Raw genomic sequence first — 19888 nt, forward strand, 5'->3', positions numbered from 1 at the left:
CGTCATAGCTTAAGATAGCAGACGATAGTTCCGAACATTTATTAAGAATATAGTAAATTTCTATCACGTTCTATAAGCCTTGCCAACCCAATGGGCGTCATTATGTTTTTAGGAATTCTTTTCGATACATTTTTGTACAGTTTACTATTTTCTAGGTGATGAAATATGTTCAGGTATTCTTTAACTTTATTTAACCATCGACTGAACCAACCAAAATAGCGGCCTATGAAGGTTGAAATCGTTGTCAAGCCTCACGACCTTTAGAAGAATTTCACATCTTACAACTGTTTACTCCCTACATTTTGTCATGATTGTTAAAATCTCTATAAACTTTAATTTAATTTGAAATTTAGTAGATTAGAGTATTAATTAAATTTATATTTCGTAAAAAAGTGGGTAAATTAAGTAATCATTTCATATTTATTTTAAATTTAACTAGCTGAATTTTATTTTATAGCTATTTTTCACTCATGTTTTTCAAACGCCGTTGTGGCCCTTTAAACAAACGCAATAATATCAGCTTTAGTTAGAGGAAAGATTCGTACAAGCTTCCTTAAACGTATATAGATGGCGCCACGGGTCCCGCGAGCTTAGAAAAACAATCGAAACTGTTCCTCTCGATTCTCGCTCTCCGTGGTGACGTCACATTTCCACCTACCCGCCGCGTTACGAAGAACGCGTCCCCCGCCGGCGGCTAGTCAGTCTTTGCGTCGATTGGGGAGGAAATGGAACTACGAAACTCAGTGTGGCGTTTCAAGTTGGAGCTATTTTGGAAAAGTTTACTTTGAAAACTTTCTCGATTATTCGTGCGAAAACTTTGTCCAATAGATCGTCGTTTCGGGAGTGTTTTCGAGAAGCTACGGCTACCGTCGCGATGGAGGAAGAACTGAAGTGTCCGTCGTGTAAAAATTTCTACCAAAACGCGGTGTTATTGCCCTGTTATCATTCGTTGTGCTTGAATTGCGCCGTGCTTCTGCAGCAACCAGCGGGGCCCGGAACGGGGAATCCCGCCACCGCGGCCGCCGCTCACACGAACGCGGCGGGGACTGGCGCGTCACCGCACAACGCCGGACACCACCACTCGCTACACCAACAACAACCCACGACCGCCGCCGGACCCAGTGGAAATGTCAACGTTCACGTTAACAACGTGCACGTCACTGTGGTGGCCAGTACGAACAATCCGCCGACCTTGGTTCAAGTACAAGGCCCGGCTAGTACCAGCAGCGGCGCCGGCGACGAGACCGCGTTGAGCGACACTCTCAGCGACTGTCCTTTGGTGGACGCCGACAAACTAAGCCTAGTCAGTGAAACGGATTCCGGGGTGGTTTGCAGTAGCCGCCCCAACAGCTACGTCGGGACGCCCAACATTCAAGGGATCTTGTTCCCGCCTTTACACAGCCCGGCTCTGTCGGTCACCTGCCCCCTTTGCCACAAGACGGTGTATTTGGACGATAACGGAGCCAACAATTTGCCCAAAAACCGGGCTCTTCAGAACATCGCCGACAAATACAGCGAAGTCAAACTCGGGAGCGTTCAGTGTCAACTCTGCGAAGGCGACGCCAAAGAAGCCACCGTCATGTGCGAACAGTGCGAAGTCTTCTACTGCGACGCTTGCCGCGAGAGCTGCCACCCCACTAGGGGCCCGCTGGCCAAACATTCCCTGGTCAGTCCTCTGGGCAAAGCGTCGCAGAGGTCCCGCTCGGTGTCCACGTCGGGCGTTTTGGGGCCCGGCGCGGCTACGGCCGCTTCCAAGCAAGCGGGTCGCGAACCACGATGTCTGGAACACGTCGAGGAAGCGCTCAGCATGTACTGTATGCTGTGCAAAACGGCCGTTTGTCTGTTGTGTCTTCAAGACGGGCGTCACATCAACCACGACGTTCAAGCGTTGGGATCCATGTGCAAAGCTCAAAAGGTCAGATTACTCTCCGTTTATTCGCCCCTTTCAGATTTATATTCGTTAATTAGCTTTTATTGGCGCTTTGGGGGAGCTACTAATTTGGCCAGAGAGCTCCTGATTAATTTGTCGCGCTTGTAATCTTACACGCGCCGCTTTTGTCTATGAATGTCATTAACGCCATTTTGATGGATAGGGCGACAGTTAGTGGCCGAACAATCCCCTCTTTTGGAAGGGCCCTAATTATAGCGATACTCTCCGCTATGCCCAAATTTAGGAATTTTGAAATCCTTTGGTTATTTTTATTGATCCTCGGCGCTTATCTTTGGATTATATTCCCCGAATTTCCTACAGAAATCCCAAGCCGTTATTAATAATATTATCTTAATAATGGCGGTGAGAATGGAGTCGCTGTCAAAAGGCATTCCCGGCCGAACAATTTTAGATGGACCAAAGGGAGCCCTACAGATTTCCGACGGATATCCCCAATTAATTGTCGGAATATTCAAGTATCTCTTTAAAGAGACTGATACTTAAAGGTTACTTATAAACGTACGCTTGGATTTTATATTTAAAATTAACCATGGCTATGAAAGTTTCTGTTAATGATTAATTGTTGAAATTGTCGCGTGGGTAGTCATATGGAAAAACTTTTTTCTCACCATATTACTGTTTTCCAAACACATTGTGATTACCAGTGATTTATCACAATATTTCTCAGATTTGCAAGGATTTCTGACCATATTTCTGAGATTTTCAATGATTTCTGACAATGTTTCTGAGATTTTCAATGATTTCTGACAATGTTTCTGAGATTTTCAATGATATCTAACAATGTTTCGGAGATTTGCAATGATTTCTGACAATGTTTCTGAGATTTTCAATGATTTCTGACAATGTTTCTGAGATTTTCAATGATTTCTGACAATGTTTCTGAGATTTTCAATGATTTCTGACAATGTTTCGGAGATTTGCAATGATTTCTAACAATATTGTTGTGATTTACAGTGATTTCTCACAATATTTCTGAGATTTACAGTGATTTATCACAATTGTTCTGAGATTTACTATGGAATCTGACAATGTTTCTGAGATTTGCAATGATTTCTGACAATATTTCTAAGATTTCAAAAAAATTATTAACATTTTTTCACTGATTTCCTATTATTTTTCACAATTTTTCGGTGATTTCCAATTATTTTACATAGTTTTTCGGTGATTTCCAATTATTTTACATATTTTTTCGGTGATTTCCAATGATTTTTCATAGTTTTTCGGTGATTTCCAATTATTTTTCATAGTTTTTCGGTGTTTTCCAATTATTTTTTAAAGTTTTTTTCGGGTATTTCCTGTGACTTATCACTATTTATCCGTGATTTCCATTAATTCCCCTCAATATTTCATGATTTCCTTTGCATTTACCTACGATTTGTACACCTGATAAGTTAAATCATGACTACCTCGTTTGAACAGATGCCTTCCACCCCTTTCCACCGTAAAATAGACCCGACCTCCGTCTCAACCTGACCTTGATATTTCCCCTCGTCTCCCTTATTTGAATTTGATCAACCGCTAAACCCAAAACAAGTCTAGAAAATGAGCGCTAAATATATGATTAGTCGCTTCTCCCCTCGTCAATTTTACCCTCAAAGCAAACAAACTCATTTTTCTAAATTCCTACTAAACTAAAGTGATATTTTTCGTCACGATTCGCTCGTTTTGAGAAGTTTTCTTTCGGGCTTTCGCCGTTATAAGCTTCTTTTGTGTATTAAAAAGTTTAAAAGGCGAGAAAATTCCCTTTTCACGTCCATCGTCAAAAGGTATAATCGGAGAGACAATCGGCGAACAATGCGGTCAAAGGCAAACGCGCTTTGTGCCTTTCGATACAAGCCTGAGCCGCATCTCGACGCCTTTAATATGTGAATACAAAAAAGCTTTATTTTATCGTCTATCATTACCCTCAATAGCCTCTTTTTCTCCACCGATAAGTCGCTCACCCCCTCAACACGCGCCCAAACAACACCCTCTCGCTTTAAATACGCTTTATTTATCCCCCTAGTGGCGGTCGCTTTAAGCTTTTATTTTCCAGCCAAGAACTAAAATATAAAAGTGACGAAAAAAGCCTAGTTTAATTCTATACTTGTTTTTGTTTGAAAATTTTTTTAAAGGGAGATTTCTGGAGTTATTTTGGTCTCACGTGACATGACGTCACCAATATTATTTTTCCATAGATAAATAAAAAGCCTTAAGAAAATGGCCGCCATAGCGTAAAGCTGCGGAATGATACCATAAGTAAAGTGATAACCGTAAGTATGACCATTATAAAAAATTATCATCGAACTGATTTTCAAAGTTTGATCAGTACAAAGCCCCCTAGGGTCCTAAATATTTCAAAGGCGAAAAACGCAACTACCCAGGACGGTTATGTACAAACACAGGGCTCGTACACGACCTGGAAAAGTCAGGAAATTTTAAAAAGATCCTAAAATGTCAGGGAAAAGTCAAGTAATTTTAAAATGGTCCTAAAATGTCAGGGAAAAGTCAAGTAATTTGGAAAAGGTCCAAAAAAATTAGGGAATTTTAAAATGACCCCAAAAAAATCAGGCAAATAAATTTTTGAAAGAATATTTTCAAGATTTTTACCTCAAACCATTCATTTTAATCATTTATTCTACAAAAATGGTCAGGGAAAATTGGTCAATTTTATTCCGGAAATTTTGTACGAACCTTGTAACAATTGAAATTTGGGTTGCGAGTCCAAGTGGGAGCTGTCAGTGTCGGGGAAGAGGTTGCTTAAGAAAATTAGCATTAAAACAATAGGAAGTGTGGAACTTACGGTGATAATAATTACATTTGAATAATTTCACGTGTATTTAAATTAATATGTAAATCGTCATTATTCAAATACAAGAATACATTTTCGTTTAAATATTGTCGGTTTAATTTACCTTTGGTTGAAATCGTTATATTGATTGCGTGTTTTTCCCTCGCTGCTACGCCCATGAGTAAATTACAAACTGCAGCAGCTGTTTGATTTGTCGGGACCCCGCAAATGGTTTTACAACGGCGCTAATGATAGGCGAATCGAGTGAACAATTTAAGTAACACGAGTTGACTTTCATCCGCTCTATGAAATGCCTGCCAGGTTCACTCTTAATCGCTCTCGCAGCCAAACTACCAAAAGACAACAATCAATTTTCCAGCGCGTCTCCCTTTCGCAATTAGCCTTTGCCTTTGCCTTTGCCTCGTAGAGAGATGGGAAGAACCTACAAAAGTACGGACTAAAGTTAGCTTATTTTCCCCGTAGGTTATTTTTAAAAACACGTTCAGTGTGTCGTCACCCTCTAGTCAATTTCGCTTTGCCAGGGTAACGTCGCGTCGTTCTTGGAATTAAAACGTCATTTTCCATCCCGCAGACTGTACCTTACAATTAGCCTTCAATTATAGCGTCACCTAACTATAAAATTTAAAGACCAGTATTATAGTTTCGACTGTAGCGTCAACAACGAATGACTAGCGTTTGGGAGAAAGGCGCCACGCAAATGTATTCCAAATGGAGAATTTCCAGTGAGATATTTCTTTAAAAAAAAGTACTTCAGGAAGGAAAAAAAAATCCTTCATTCTTAGGAAGTTAACGTATAAAAAAATATAAATTTCAAAGAATCCGAGAGAACGGGAGTCGCTTAACAATAGGTTATTGCGCCACGCTAGGTACAACTTACCTGCCCATTTTATAGGCGAATATACGCGTGCATAAGGCAAACCCCGTAACTTTGCAACTGATATAAGGTGAGGGGTGTTAGACCCCAAAGGACCCGTCATTTTTGCAGGCGCAAAAAATGGCTGTTTACCATTCCGAGTATGGTAAAATGTAGGGCCCCTCAGGTATTTCTTTTATTACGTATTTTTTTTTTGGGAAATATACGCCTTATAGACGATTTTTATGGCCCATGATGCCGCGGGAATTTTCATACATGGCCTTTAAATGCCAACTCTCGCGTAGATCATTGCACTATGGAAAATACGGAGATACGTAACCAACAGCGTAATGCTTTCACGTAAGAGAGATACGCGGTTTGGAAGTAAAAATGTATTTTTGTAAGATTTAATTGCAGGGCTCCCGTCAGGTCCCTAGACTACCCTAAAGTCCCTTATTTACTTAGAAGTCAGGGTTTCTACAGTATTTGGAAAACCTGGAATTCTTGGAAATGTCAGGGAATTTTTACTATGGGTCGAAAAGTCAGGGAATTTAACTATGGGTCGAAAAGTCAGGGAATTTGACTATGGGTCGAAAAGTCAGGGAATGCGACTATAGGTCTAAAAGTCAGGGAATGTCACTATCGGTCTAAAAGTCAGGGAATGTGACTATCGGTCTAAAAGTCAAGGAATGTTACTATTGGTCGAAAAGTCAGGGAATTTGATTCTGATAAAAAATTGGGTCTCTTAATTTGGTGACAAGCAGCCGAGGGTGTTCGACATTACTAAAAATCCGTACACTAGAGAAAAATATGGGAATCGACTTGAAAATCCCAAAATAAACTAAAAATCGGCCTAAAATAACAGAAGTAAACACGAAAATCATACTCTGAAATCTCAATCAGTTTCGGTTTTCTGAAAATCCAACATTCATTTTGAAATATGATACTAATGTCCCAGGGCATTTTAGAAAATGATCAAAGCTAAGGTGTTAGTGTACACAAGGACAGTTTTTGTAACCTTTAGGATCCAATAACTAAGTCAGATTCTACGATTAATTAGTTAAAAAAATTAAGATATCATTTTGCTTTACATTGGTCCTTATTTAAAAAATTCTGTTCATATTTGACCCATTTTTAACGTGAAAATTAAAATTTTTCTTTAATTATTTAACAGATTTCCATGTTTTCCCTGCAAATGCAACTGTAATTTTCAGTGAGATCTTGTACATAGCATAGGGAATATCTAATTTTCCCGACAAAAGCGATGTTATTTTTCGCGGTGCTATTTGGGATAAATCGAATAACGGGCCATAACTAAGTCCTTGTACCGTCTATGTTTATATTGCGATAAAAAAAAAGAGCGGGGGAAAGACTGTTGGTGGCAAGGCCTTTGCCCTTTAACAAAAACATCTGATTCTGGGAAATGTAACGCGAGCCCAGAAGAACTTCTTTTTTTCCTGGATAATATCGCAATCACCGAAGATGACTAACAATGCTTATTTATTTTAATAATTTCCACCGAAATTGCGCGATTAAGGCTCGCTGAAATTCACGGGCGCGTTTACTCTTCATCGTGTGCCAGTTTTCGCTTTTATAAGAAGACGAGTCGATGTACGATCACGAATTCTTTGGAGCCCACTTTTTGTCCTCGCATCTTCTCTTTTCGGGCGTATCCTCCCATTTCGGCCGACCGTACCATTAGTATTTATCTAGATATAAAAACGTATCGAATCCATATCTCAACATTCGTTGGCTCGCCAGCGCTGCAAACAGGAAGCGGATGCCGCGGTGTGGTCTCCTCCGACGCGTCGCTAACCGGCTATGAAAAAGATTTTCACTGCTTGACGCAACACCGTGTTCTCTTCTTATACCCACTGGAGTTACCTCGTAGTACCCCCGACTTTGACGGACGCTTAAGAGTAGTTTCGATCGAAGTAGCGGATGGAGAATTGGGAAAACGAAAGGGTTACCTGGTATTTCTACTAACCCGCGTACGCTCTATTCCCTTTCCTTAGAATGAAGGTTAACTTATCAAACGGGGGAATCAAAAATAGGTGGTTTGAAGATTTTTACGGTCGAGTTTCGCTAGCGTTATCGGACGCTTTATTCGAAGGTATAACCTTAGTCTAAAACGCGGTTCATCAACTGTCAGCTGAACGTTTTAGACTCGTTTGAGTCCCGATGATGATAATATTTTCTCTCTTTTTGCCTTACCAAAGACGCGCCGAAATCTTCGAAATCTCTTCCACTATTTTAGAGGCGAAAAATAAAAGTGAAGTTTTCGGGAGAGTCTTCAACCGGCTGGACTAGTTTCCGAAACTAGAACTGTTTTTTCTTTCTCATTTCTTTGGTTTTTATTTTTCGGGCGGATGAAATCTCCCAAGAGCGAGAGCATCCTTTTACGTCCTCCATCCATAGTCTGTTATTTTTGCAAAGTTTTCTGAACTCCTTTTTTTTATTTTCCTATGTAAAAACCTTTATCATTTTTGACAGAGAGGGCTCAGGGGCTGTCTTCTTTGCTCGGAAAATACATGCACGACTTATTCAAAAATATTAACTCTCAGAGTCTTGTTTTTCTTTGGGTGTCATTTTTTTTGGGGGGTAATATTTCTATAGAACGTTTTTTTAATGAAATATCGATTGAGGCTTAAGCTTTTTTCTTATTTATAAATATATCTATATATCCTTATCAAACTAAGTGTCATTTGATAAATTGAGAAAGAGTAATGATGAAATAATCTAGTCTTAATGACCTTAAGGAATAATTATTCTTACAGCCGGCCGCGGCTATCTTTTCTAATATTCATTTTTATTCTTAAAATTATATCTTGGCCATATATACCCTCGGGTTGTCCATTTTTCATTAGGCTAAGTAATTTAAAAATTTGAGGTTTTAATTAATTATGGTGGAAATAACGTGGTTAACAAAACGATTAAGACGTTCGTTACTAATGAATAACGATGTCTAAAATTAAATTGGGAATTTTATCCGGCACTGTTAAGTTCTGTTAACTCGCGAAGTAACGAACAATAATGGTTTTGTTATTGCGGTTTCATTCTCTTTAATCACTGTCACCTTTAGTTGGCATAATGGGGCCTTTCTTTGAGAGGCAGTAAATCGTCTCGAAAGATTGTTAGGGCGTAGAAAAATAGTCGATGCGAATAAAAGTGCCGATTTCGATAGGCGTATCCGGGTTTAGCACCTTCTCTTTTTCACATTGCGCTTATTAATCTACCGGTTTATATTTTTGGAAACTTGTAAAAAAAAATATATATTGGTTAAGATGGCGACTACCGCTTTAAAGCGATGAATAATGGGGGGGAGGGGATGACATTATCCTTCCATTATAGACCACGTCATCATGTTAAAGTTACGTAAACTTGCTTGATTTTTTTGACTTTTTCAAAATAGATTTATCAGTCTAGAAATCTGATTTTTAAAAACGCGAAATTTGAACGTGGGCGTTCGTATAAAACAAAAAATCTTCATTGCGAGACGAAATTTGCATGAGTATCTCATTTCGAGAGAATTGTTCGAAACTCCGAGCTAGTACGCGGACAATTTCAAAATTCAACTGAAAATAAAAAATGTATAATTTTTTTCCGGTTTTGGGCAAACTTTATTAGATTTTTTTTCTCAAGGATGAATATTTTATGGCATCAAGAAACGGTTGAGCGAAGTGGATCGAATCTCTCAGAATGGAGTCTCGACTAACATCCATTGTTAATAGTTCGGCGCGAGTAGAAAAAAGCCCGCTCGCGCAGTTAATTTAACGTAGCATTGTACAGCTGCGGCGAAAGATTCGGTTTCCCGCCCGTTTTCGAGTTCTAGGACCCCTTAACAAGCCAGCTGCTCACCTCAACAAAAAATTCGGTTTCTTGATACATTTACTCTAGCTACGTTATAAATGTATTTTTACGTTTTGAATACGGTGCCGAACGCCAACACGCAAATTCTAAAGGGACAAGGCGTAGCTGGAACAACGTTGCCAGACGTTCGATAATTATCGTACACTTCGATAATTTCTAACTAACGTACGATATTTTCAATGGCGTACTCGTAAAACATTGTACGATAATTTTTTAAATTATGTTTAAAAGTCGGTTTTCAATCGGTAGAACTTTAGGTGTTATTAAAAAAAAATATTTCGCAAGTTTAATGTCAGAATTTCACACAAATCTCTAATTTATCGCCACTTTTCAGGCGTACGATAATTAATTTACTGAAATTGATAATTTTATGGCTCTGGTAAGATAATTTGAGTTTCATGAACTAGCCACGCTGACTGGGTAGTCAATGCCGATTAGGATTTTCCATAAATTAGGTACGACTGTCTAGCTTGTTCTTAAAATAGTGGAGTCAAGCCTATGGACGAATTCACTAGCTCTCTTTAGTGGGAGAGCCGGGGAAGCATTGTAGAAGTGGAAAAATAAAGTAAACAAGAAAGCTACGTTATTTTATAGAAATGCCATTTATTCTTTTGTCATTAAGTTGTAGCACATTTTTTATTGGTTTTTAATAAAATAAAATTAATAAATTATTTTGCCTCGAATTTTTTATTTAAATATTTCTTAATTTATTGAATTTTTAATAATGAGTCTTTTATAGTCTAATTTATGGATACAGAATCTAAAATTAAAAGTAATTTTAATAAAATTTAATTATTAATTAAAAATGTAACAATTATGATTTTGAAATTTTTTATTTCTCGATTTAAATACGTGATTTTTGAAATCAAGCAACCAGCCCTGTCTATAAAATTACACTGAATGCCGTATAGTTTATCTCTTAATTTAATAACCGCGTTCGGATTTGGATATTAATTTTTACGGTCTCTGTTTACGGGTGGTCGGGTCTTAGTGACGGCGGTTTCGGGTTTTATGAACGTTGTTAACAGCGTTGTAACCTTCGTTGGTGGTTTGCTAATTTTACTTTCCATATAAACTGGCATTTTGCAGGAATGTATAAGCAGTTGGTAAGGAGTTAGCAATATGTTTGCGTGGGCGTTTTTACGATTGGTTTAAAGAGGAAATACATAACTATTTTGCTATTAAAAAATAATAAAAATCAAATGCAATAAATAAGAACTCTGAAAAACCAAAAAATGGTGGAATTTTCTCGTACAAATGCTAGAATACTATAAGGATATTTATTAGTTTTTTCTATAGACAAACTCTCATAATATAACCATAGAATAACTTGAGTCTCGACTTGAGTGTTGCTAATTTACTAAAGATTTTTGCTTTATTAATAATTTTTTAATTTAATATTTAATATTATATTTTTTTTTTATTGTTTCTTATATTAGATGACCTAAAATGTATTTACATTCTTGGTATTATTTATAGACACCCTTTATAATGATTTTCTCTAAAGGTTTTTCGTTAGAAATGTTTTAGAAAACTCTTTAGGAAGGCTGTAGAAACCCGTGAATTCTCTAGAATTCATTATAAATTATATTGAAATGTTTGGTACACATTTCGGTACTTTGCGCAGTATTTTAAATTTATTCGTTTTAAAAACGGGGTTTGTACACTAGCCCCTATCACGAGGTTTTTGAGCTAAACTTCATATTTTCGAGATGATTTCAATAATTTTTAATCAAGATAATCTGCTTATTTGGTACCGCGCTAAATCGGCTTGGTATGAATAAATTTCGCTATTGTAAAGGAAGCCAATTTTGGTGGTCGTGTCGTACTAAACCTTTCGGTTGTATCCTTTTGTATCGATTCGTTGGGCTTATTCGCTAGTCATACTCGCGTACGTAAGATAGCTTAGTGGGCCATTACTTTAAAGGCTTTTGAATCTTGGTATAAAGCGCGTACGGTTCCCCGTTTTAATTACATTTAAAGTCCCTTCATAAACCCTTATCGGGTCACCCTTGTTATTGCCCCGTGCCTAAATCCTCCCCTCCTACCCTCCCCCCCCCCGAGGGCTCCGCTCATTATTATTATAGTAGACCCCCCGTCAATCCGTTTCCTTCCCCCCCTCTATTCTCATTCTCTCTCTCGTCGTTCAAATTTGTCATTTTTAATTTTCTAAATTGATATTTAATTGATTTTACGACATGAGAGTTTGTTGGCCCTCCTGTGGGGGTCAGCGACAAAGGGAGTTGCAATTTTCACCGGGAGATGGCTCTGAGTCCGGACGATTTCTGGAAAGTATTTTCCCCCAATCACGAAACGTACTTTTTCAAGATTTCAACGTACTTTTCAGTAATACGCTTAGTTCGCCATCTATGGTGAAACTTTCATCATTATTTAAAAAGGCGCGAAATTTGAATTTAAAAAAACTCCAGCGTGAACAAAAAATCAAAAGGTTAAAACCCGACGCCTTCAAGTCACCAAACATACATCAAACTAAATATTGACATTTTACGGTTTTTTACTGAGAAAATATTCAAATTTATTTTTACTAAAACCATAAAAATTATTTCAATTTCTATTGAATTATAAATCGAAAACGTGTAAAATATTTGGAAACCAAATCCGAAAAGTACTAAAAATTACAATCGTGAATCAGGTAGACGTTTCGGAGGTATTCTTAATCCCTCGTCTCGCTTCTCACGGTTTCTATCGATTCAATTATCAATAAGGGTAAAACCATTTTGGTAATTTTCCATTGTTCTATCTCCTTTATTTATAGTCATAGGTTTTGAAAGGTGGCGCTGTCGTCGCCTCAATATCGCGGAATGTGGCGGAAATAAAATGACTGTTTCATTTGGCCGCGAAATTTTGATCGGTGGTGGCGGCGTGATCGGCGTGCGCCGTTTTTTTTTGTAGGCGGAGGCGGCGGCGGCGGCGGCGTGGCGCAGCGTTTATAATTGAATTCTTCGCCCCGAACCGTTCGGTTCGTACATCTTTAAAATTAGTATTTCTTTAAAATTCATAATTTTTGCACCATTAGGTTCCCTTTAATAAGTACGTTGGTAAGGTGGAACTAAAAAGTGAAAAAAATGTGGCGGGGCTAGGGTTCAAAATAGCCGATTTGGATAAATTTTCGAAATGAACATTTTGAAGGTCCAAATCACCATTTTCAAGGTCGAGATTACCATTTTCTAAAGATCTCCTATTGACCACCCTTCGAGTTGACCATACTACCAATCTCTGTAATATTATTTATTTTAATATTGTAACTTTATTTGCCAAGCAAATCGATAACAATATAACATTGCAATCTATATCTTCATTTTGATATAAAACATGAAAGATCTTATAGGGACCACGCCTAGACGATACTTTTTTTACACGTGATATCCTAAGTCTATAATATAATTCTATAAGTTTGTCACTTTGGGAAATATTTTACTGAGAGCTAGTAACGGAGTGACGTCATCACAAGAAGAAAATCTCCCCCGAGCGAGGCGCTGACAAATGGTACGTGTGACGCGGGAGCAAGCGGCGACGAAGCACATAATGCAAGTCTGTCTTGTGAATAGCTCACAGTAAATTTTTTTCGTGTGAATAATAAGAAGTGTCACGCTTATGTAATAATATTATACACTTATGATAATAATAATCAGCTAGGCTAATACCCAAGGCACCACCTTAGGCCTAAAGTAATCGAGCGACTTTTAAAGCCATTAATTCAGGTGACCGGGTTACAGTGCGTAGGAGGGTGGTGGAAAGCCCTTTAAGCCACGCGAGCCAACAGCTCCCTACACTAACATTATTTTAATTGCAGTCCATAGGTGGTTCTCATTAACATTACAACTCTAAATCAGACGTCGTTAGCAATAATATAAACCTTATCAGATTTAAGTAGTGTTGTTAATTTTCCGGAAAAATAAAATGCGGAAAAATTTCCAGAAAAATTTCCGAAATATTTTCAGCAAATCGGAAACTTAACTTTTTATCGATATAAAATTACTAATATCAGTAAACATACTACAAAACATTAATAGTGTTACATTGTTAATCAGTTTAAACTAGTCTAGCAGTTTAGTTTTACTTTCAGATCAGGCGAAAATGCCGCTTTATTTAAATTTACAAACAATATATTGGACTAATCATGGAACTAAAACTTTTTTTATTTTTTCGGAAAAATACGGAAACCTTTCCGGAAAAAAGGCCTCGTACATTTTCCGGAAAATTTTCCGACTTACAACACTACGATGATTTAGATAAATTTCATGGCCAATGACCTTTACTTTTAAACGAATAAATTTGAACTCGTAGATACACAATAAGGGGATAAACCACATCCGAATTCGTTCCTTACCTGGTGGTAATTATCATCGCCCTGGGCTGGTCTCATTTGAATACGGGTCATTGGAAGAGAGAGGACAAGAAGAGAGGGTTTTGTGTTTTTCTCGTTGATGACGGTCGCGGGTGGGGGCAGCGCGTTTCACTCGGCTTCATTCTCAATTGCTTGATTATCATTCCGGTTCTTCAAACAATAACCTCTTCATCACGACTCTTCCCCGCGCTCCGATTCAGACTTATAATCTCCCCCCTCTTCGACTCGTTTTGCGTCGCTCTACCCTTTTGTTTTGACTCTCATTAGAATTGCTGGCACGGATTTCGCGCGAGACGACTCGGGATTGCCTCCGTAAATACCGTCATCTCGCTTTCGTTTTTATAAGGTATAAGCGCAGACTGTACCTTCAATAATACCGTTCCTCGTAGCGTCTAGCGAGGAGTGTTGGTCGCGACTAATGACGAAGACGTTTCGCGAACGGGCTGACTCCAAATTTCGAGTCTGCCAACTCTTTGTTTCGCGCCACTTTTTCTTCTTCTTCTTCGGGTTCTGGCGTTTTTTGTCGACTAAACAGATTTTAATCTTATAGCTTGATGAATATGCTGTAAATGGTATAATAATTATACCCGATAATAATAATTATCCGTATACATGTATGGCGTGGGTCCTTGGGTCGCGACTCGTGCTTTAATTACTACAAGTGGTGATAATTACATCCGTTAACGGCAACTGCCTTTATAATTACGTTGGGTTTTTTTTTAAAGATTTGGAACATTTATTCCTTTTTGTTATTGTTGTTTCAGAATTTTTGGACAAATCGTGTTAGCCTTGTATTTTTTAGCCTCTTCCTCTAGTATAGAGGAAAGAGGCTGTTACTTTCGTTGCTGATGTAGGCGGTGGTGAAGGTGAATAATACAGTGTAGGCTAGGATACAGTGCAGCTATAACATTAATTTTGCTGGGCGCGTCCATGTTGAGTTTACCCCCCTTAACCCCCATTCTCCATATCCTGGGACCAAAGACCCGAGCCTAGACCCCCCACCGGTGGTTTCAGGTAATGGCCGACTAGCGGGCGGCCAAAAAGAGGGGTCGAAAAGACCGCGAAAAAGAGTGTATAGGACCCCGCGAAACGGCACTCGATATAAATTTAATTCAGGCGTAATTCTATTGGTACAGTTCTCTCTATCTACCTATGCCAGTGCCGAACCGCAGTTTTTAATCAAAGTGGTAAAATCAAGTGTGTTAGGAGGAAGAGGCTACTATTGTGGTTGTGCCATCTTGTTATAAGGTTTAAGATTAATATTCGGCTACCGATATCCTGAACAAAGTTTTAACGAAATATCAAGGTTATATATTACGCCTATAGACAGTGTTTTGGCTTTGCTATTAATAACGGGTTTAATTTGGTTTGAGCGGTTTAGCTTTTATGTGTTTGATATATTACGGAAGCGTGTTAAATTGCTAGTCACTTAACCAGGCCACCTTGTAATTTATTCACCTTCGTACCTTCGCGGGTAATTGCCTCTTAAAAGGTATGTCTTTTTTATGATGATCATTATTTACCCACCAGGGGGAAAGTTGAACAGTTTCATATCTCAGGCCAAAGTTTTAAAAAAAAAATTACAACGCTATAAGCAGGGCGCTCGATTATCGTATATAGTTTTGATTTGAATCGTACTACATTAAGAAGGATCGTATGTATGTCTGGAAAATAGTCAATTAAGCCGAGAAGCGTACCTTTTAAATTTATGTTTTAGAAATATTTCAGATTTTTGTCGACAAAAGCGACTAATTATCATGCCCAAACCAGAACCGTCCCTTGAGTAGGGCGAGCGGGGCAGTGGCCCAGGGCGCCAAAGTCTTAGGGGCGCAAAATCAAAGATTTTCATTTAAATTGGATATTGAAAAAATAAAAATTTCTACCTAAGGTTCTGGGGGCGCCATTTTTTTTTTTTTTTTGCCCAGGGTGCCATTTGGGCTAGGTACGACTCTGGCCCAAACCAAAACGCAATAGGTGATTATGAAAAATATCGGTGGTCACGTGATTTGGTTAAGTACTACCAAGTTGAAAGTATCAAAATTGGCCCTTTTTGTAAATTCGTCTGGCTAGTTGGGCAAGGGTTAGCGAGATTTCTATTATTTCATTGTTCAATCGAAAGGATTTTTTCGTTTTTAAAAGAAGTACGCAAAGTCGTTAAATTAAGGTAATTGATTTATTAAATGAAATATTTTTAAATTCTATACAAATTGATTTTAATTCTTTTTCAGGAATAATGGAAACATGTATGTAAATATAAGAACTATAAGAAATAAAAAAATATATAATAAATTTGTTAACTTTATGTATTTTTAATAATTTTAGAAAAATACTAACTTTTCAAACAATCAATCCATGGTTGGTGCTTTTTACTAAACGCGGACGACCGCGGGCCTCGGTAGGTGCAGACGAATTTAAGCAGCCGACGCTTTGTCAAAAAATAACCAACTCCCGTGAGCCTCTGCGCGCAATTCTTTTTCATAATCACCTATAGCGTGTTTAGAAGTGCGAGTCTGGAATTCGGGAGATAACCGCAATATTTACAGAAATAAAAAGGTTTCCGCTCTAAAGAAAACAGTTTTTACACGGATCGTACTTTGGATCGTATTTTTGTCATACGATCCAGCCTTAGGATCGTATATCGTATCGAGGGTTCAATTATCGTACAAACACAATCCGGATAGTAACGCTGGCATTAAGGTTGGTGCATTATATTTGGGAGGAAACGTTTTGGGGTGGAATGAAACGCACTCTTGACGTCACAAGCTGCCGAGAGAGGGAGAGTAGGTTGCAAAAGGGCGGGGAGGGGATAACAGGCCATCTTATGACGTAGAACAACCCGCGCTGTTGAAATAAACCTTGCGACCTTTTTACACTATTTACATCTCCCCAAATTTTGTGGAACCCACCGCGACAACACTGCTGTCCAAATAGGCCTTCCCATAAATTCGCTACGACCGCCCAACTTGTTCTTGAAATTGCGCAGTCAAACCTATGGACGAATTCATTAGCTCTCTTCAATGGTAGAACCGGGGAAGCATTGTAGAAGTGAGAAAAACAGTAAACAATAAGGCCACGTTAATTTATAGAAAGGCGCAGTCAGGGATGGCAAAAACATGTGGGAAAAACTGGTAAAAACCGGAAAAAACTCTTTTCATGCTAAATTAATCATTGGTATATCTATTAAGTGACTAATTTGGCCGTTGCAAATAGGAGAGATGAAAAAAGGCCGGGAGAAGAGTGAATAGCATAGAAGAATATACTGCTTTTATTATTTATTTTTTATTGAATTTTGCGACTAGAGGTGGAAAAAACCATAAAAGTACGATTTTCCCCACGGTTTATAACAGGAAAACAAATAGGTGAAAAAAACCGCGGAAAAATCTAGTTTTTTCTACCCATGGCAAAATTGTGCCAACTCTGGGCCGCGCAGTCAAACCTATGGACGAATTCATTAGCTCTCTTCAGGCCTATTGTACGAAAACTTTAATTTCCGACTACAGAGATAAAGACGTCACGTGAAAACTACATATAATGAAATATAATAAGAGCTTCAATAGTAGTGCCAAGTAAAACTGTCGGAAGATGAATATTTCAAATATATTTGATACGATATAACGGAACTGTACTTGGTTTCGATTTAAATGTTCACAAATACCGATTAAAATTATTCGTAAATTTTGCTGAATGGGTATCTAAAGGAAGAAGGGGGGGGGGGACTATGAAACGAAGCGGCGGTCTATCGCAAATTGGACGTTATTATTTCAGCATTTGCATAAATCCTTTATCTCTCTCTCTTTGCAGCGATGGCGTATAATATTGACTAAATCCCCGCCCGTCGGTCGGTTGTTGATTTGAATGCTGGCAGGGGTACTTTATACCGCGGGCATTCGAATCGCCTCGAGCCAGCGCCTCCACCCGAGACGTTCTCTTTTAAAATAGAGAGCCAGAGATTGGATCTCGGTATATTTCGGCGGGCCAACCTTCTTGTCTTTATCATATCTGCTCGGGAACAATAACAGTCTCGGGGAGAGCCTTTGGGCGACGGCGCTCGGTGGCAATCAACGAACGGCTCCCCATCCATCCCAGCCCTTACGGAGGCTTCCGCCGATATTCGTCCAACCCGTTCCATCTTTATAAAAGGCAGTCCGCGATCTAAAACGCCATCTAGCGAAGGCACTAGGAAAGGCTTTGGCCCGCCGTAAACAACGCTCACATTTCCGGTTGACTAGGACGGGTTGCGGAGCTCCTCGCGGTAGATTAACGGTTGAAAGAGGGCTAATTAGACACGTACCCCCGGCCGACCCCTTCGCTTTTAGAATGCCCCCCCCCTCCTCGACCCGGGTTTAAGATAATGAACTCACTTGTTTCGGACAGCGGGGAACGGTCCCTTTCGGGGGTTTAGGTCGTCTATTAAAATGCTCGGACTCGTGTTCGCGGATTTCCGAACTTAGATGCCGAATGCTTTCTCCATCCTTAGCTGATATTCGCGACTAACGGGTTTTCCTATCTCCTCCGGCTTGGACCGCGGTGTAACGTGACCCCGACACGTTTTAGCGAATTCTTCTATAATCGGAATGGATGTCGTTGGGCTTTTCGTATACGTCCCCGCGTGTTTGTCGTGGCCAAAAGAGCGCGGAATAAGGCGGTAATAATAGCCGAAAGGGTTGCTTCCGCGAGAAAACCCGAGCCCAGATCCTAATTGGAAGCGAAATCCCCCTCGCGGATTTATATTCGGTGATTTCAGAGGCTACCAACGAAAGGATAAATCTCTGGCGACGTGAAATGGGGAAATTTTCCCGCCCAATTTTAAAGAATCCGCCGCTTTTGGCGGGCAGTTTTCCAATCTTCGTACCGCGGCTAAATCTAAATTTCCACCCATATTTCTGCCATCCCTCCCAGTTCGTACTCGTTGACATTGAAAGATGTCGCCACTGTCACTCTTCGTTAACGTTTTATGATATACGATTTCCCGGTGAAATTGAGAAGACTGGGAAGTCACTATTTTCTGCCAGAGAGAGTACATTATATCAGCGGGCCCCAACGTTGTAACGCGCAATTTGAAGCTCTCGGTTGATCTATATGAGAGCTATATATATTTTAATGGGGGCTACTACGCTTAAGCTTCGTTCGCATTGTACAGTTTGTTAAACCAGGAAGTTATATAAATATATACTTGGAATTTCTGTCATCGGTTGCTACGAGAAACGTAGAATGTAAAACGTAGGGCGTGTTTTCAAATTCATTGCTAATGGAAGATACCTACTTGCAAAATACACTAACCAGAAAATGGATTTAAGAAATCATTAGAACAATTTTTAAAAAATGTGTTATGTTATTCACGAAACTGGTTTAGTTCCGCGTAAAATCACTTATTTAGATGCTTAAAAAGATCAACTGAGATCTTATGAAGGCTAAGGCTTAAGATCAGTACAGATTTTAACGTACGCGGCGATTTAAAACTCACAGCCTTCCTTAGACATTCCAAGTGTAGAAGTAAATATTTTCGTGGTTTACCCTTTTTATTCGCCAAATAGGTGTTTTCATAAAATAAATCAATAAAAGAAATTATGAATTGTTTTTATCAGCGTCACGAGCTTAAGGTTTTTAGTACTTTATTGGCACGCGCGTTTCACACGTGGACTTCGCACTCACTATCTTCAATAACATATAGTTAGTGACGTAGAAAAAAACATTTACACCCGACCTCCTTAAAGGGCCACACCGATGAAAAAATTCGACCATTCATATTCTGGAAACAAGCACGTGAAACAGGTTAAATTCATACGATGGTGTGTCCCCAGGTCCCGACAAGAGAGGGGGAAGCTGGTACAAATTCCCGGGGCCTGTGCAGCGTATGGGCCCGGATTTCAACAAACGAGGTATACTTTTCCAGTAGTAACGGCTCTCTTGGGGCCCGGAACTTAGGTTTTCCCGAAATTTTTGCGAACTTTTGTTACTGCAACACAAGTATTTGTTTTCATATTACGCATTATAGTTGAAAGGATCATTAAAGCACTGAAAAGTCGACCAACAAAGGCTGTGAAGTGTGAACTC

At 39.0% G+C, this 19888-nt stretch overlaps 1 protein-coding gene across 2 annotated transcripts in view; it reads left to right on the plus strand.

Moving 5' to 3' along the window:
* The first annotated feature begins 678 nt into the window (after positions 1 to 678).
* Positions 679 to 19888, plus strand: part of Trim9 (E3 ubiquitin-protein ligase Trim9) — a 150073-nt gene continuing 130863 nt past the window's right edge. The window contains exon 1 of one of the 2 annotated variants that reach the window (XM_090181263.1): positions 679 to 1915. In XM_090181263.1, the coding sequence (XP_090037389.1) occupies positions 875 to 1915 (1041 nt within the window). In that variant the 5' untranslated portion in view covers positions 679 to 874. The remainder of the gene's footprint in view (positions 1916 to 19888) is intronic. The other variant, XM_090181261.1, reaches the window with a different exon arrangement.

The sequence above is a fragment of the Leiobunum rupestre genome, chromosome 7, assembly GCF_980474605.1.
Source record: "Leiobunum rupestre chromosome 7, qqLeiRupe1.1.hap1, whole genome shotgun sequence".
NCBI classification, from domain to species: Eukaryota; Metazoa; Arthropoda; class Arachnida; order Opiliones; family Sclerosomatidae; genus Leiobunum; species Leiobunum rupestre.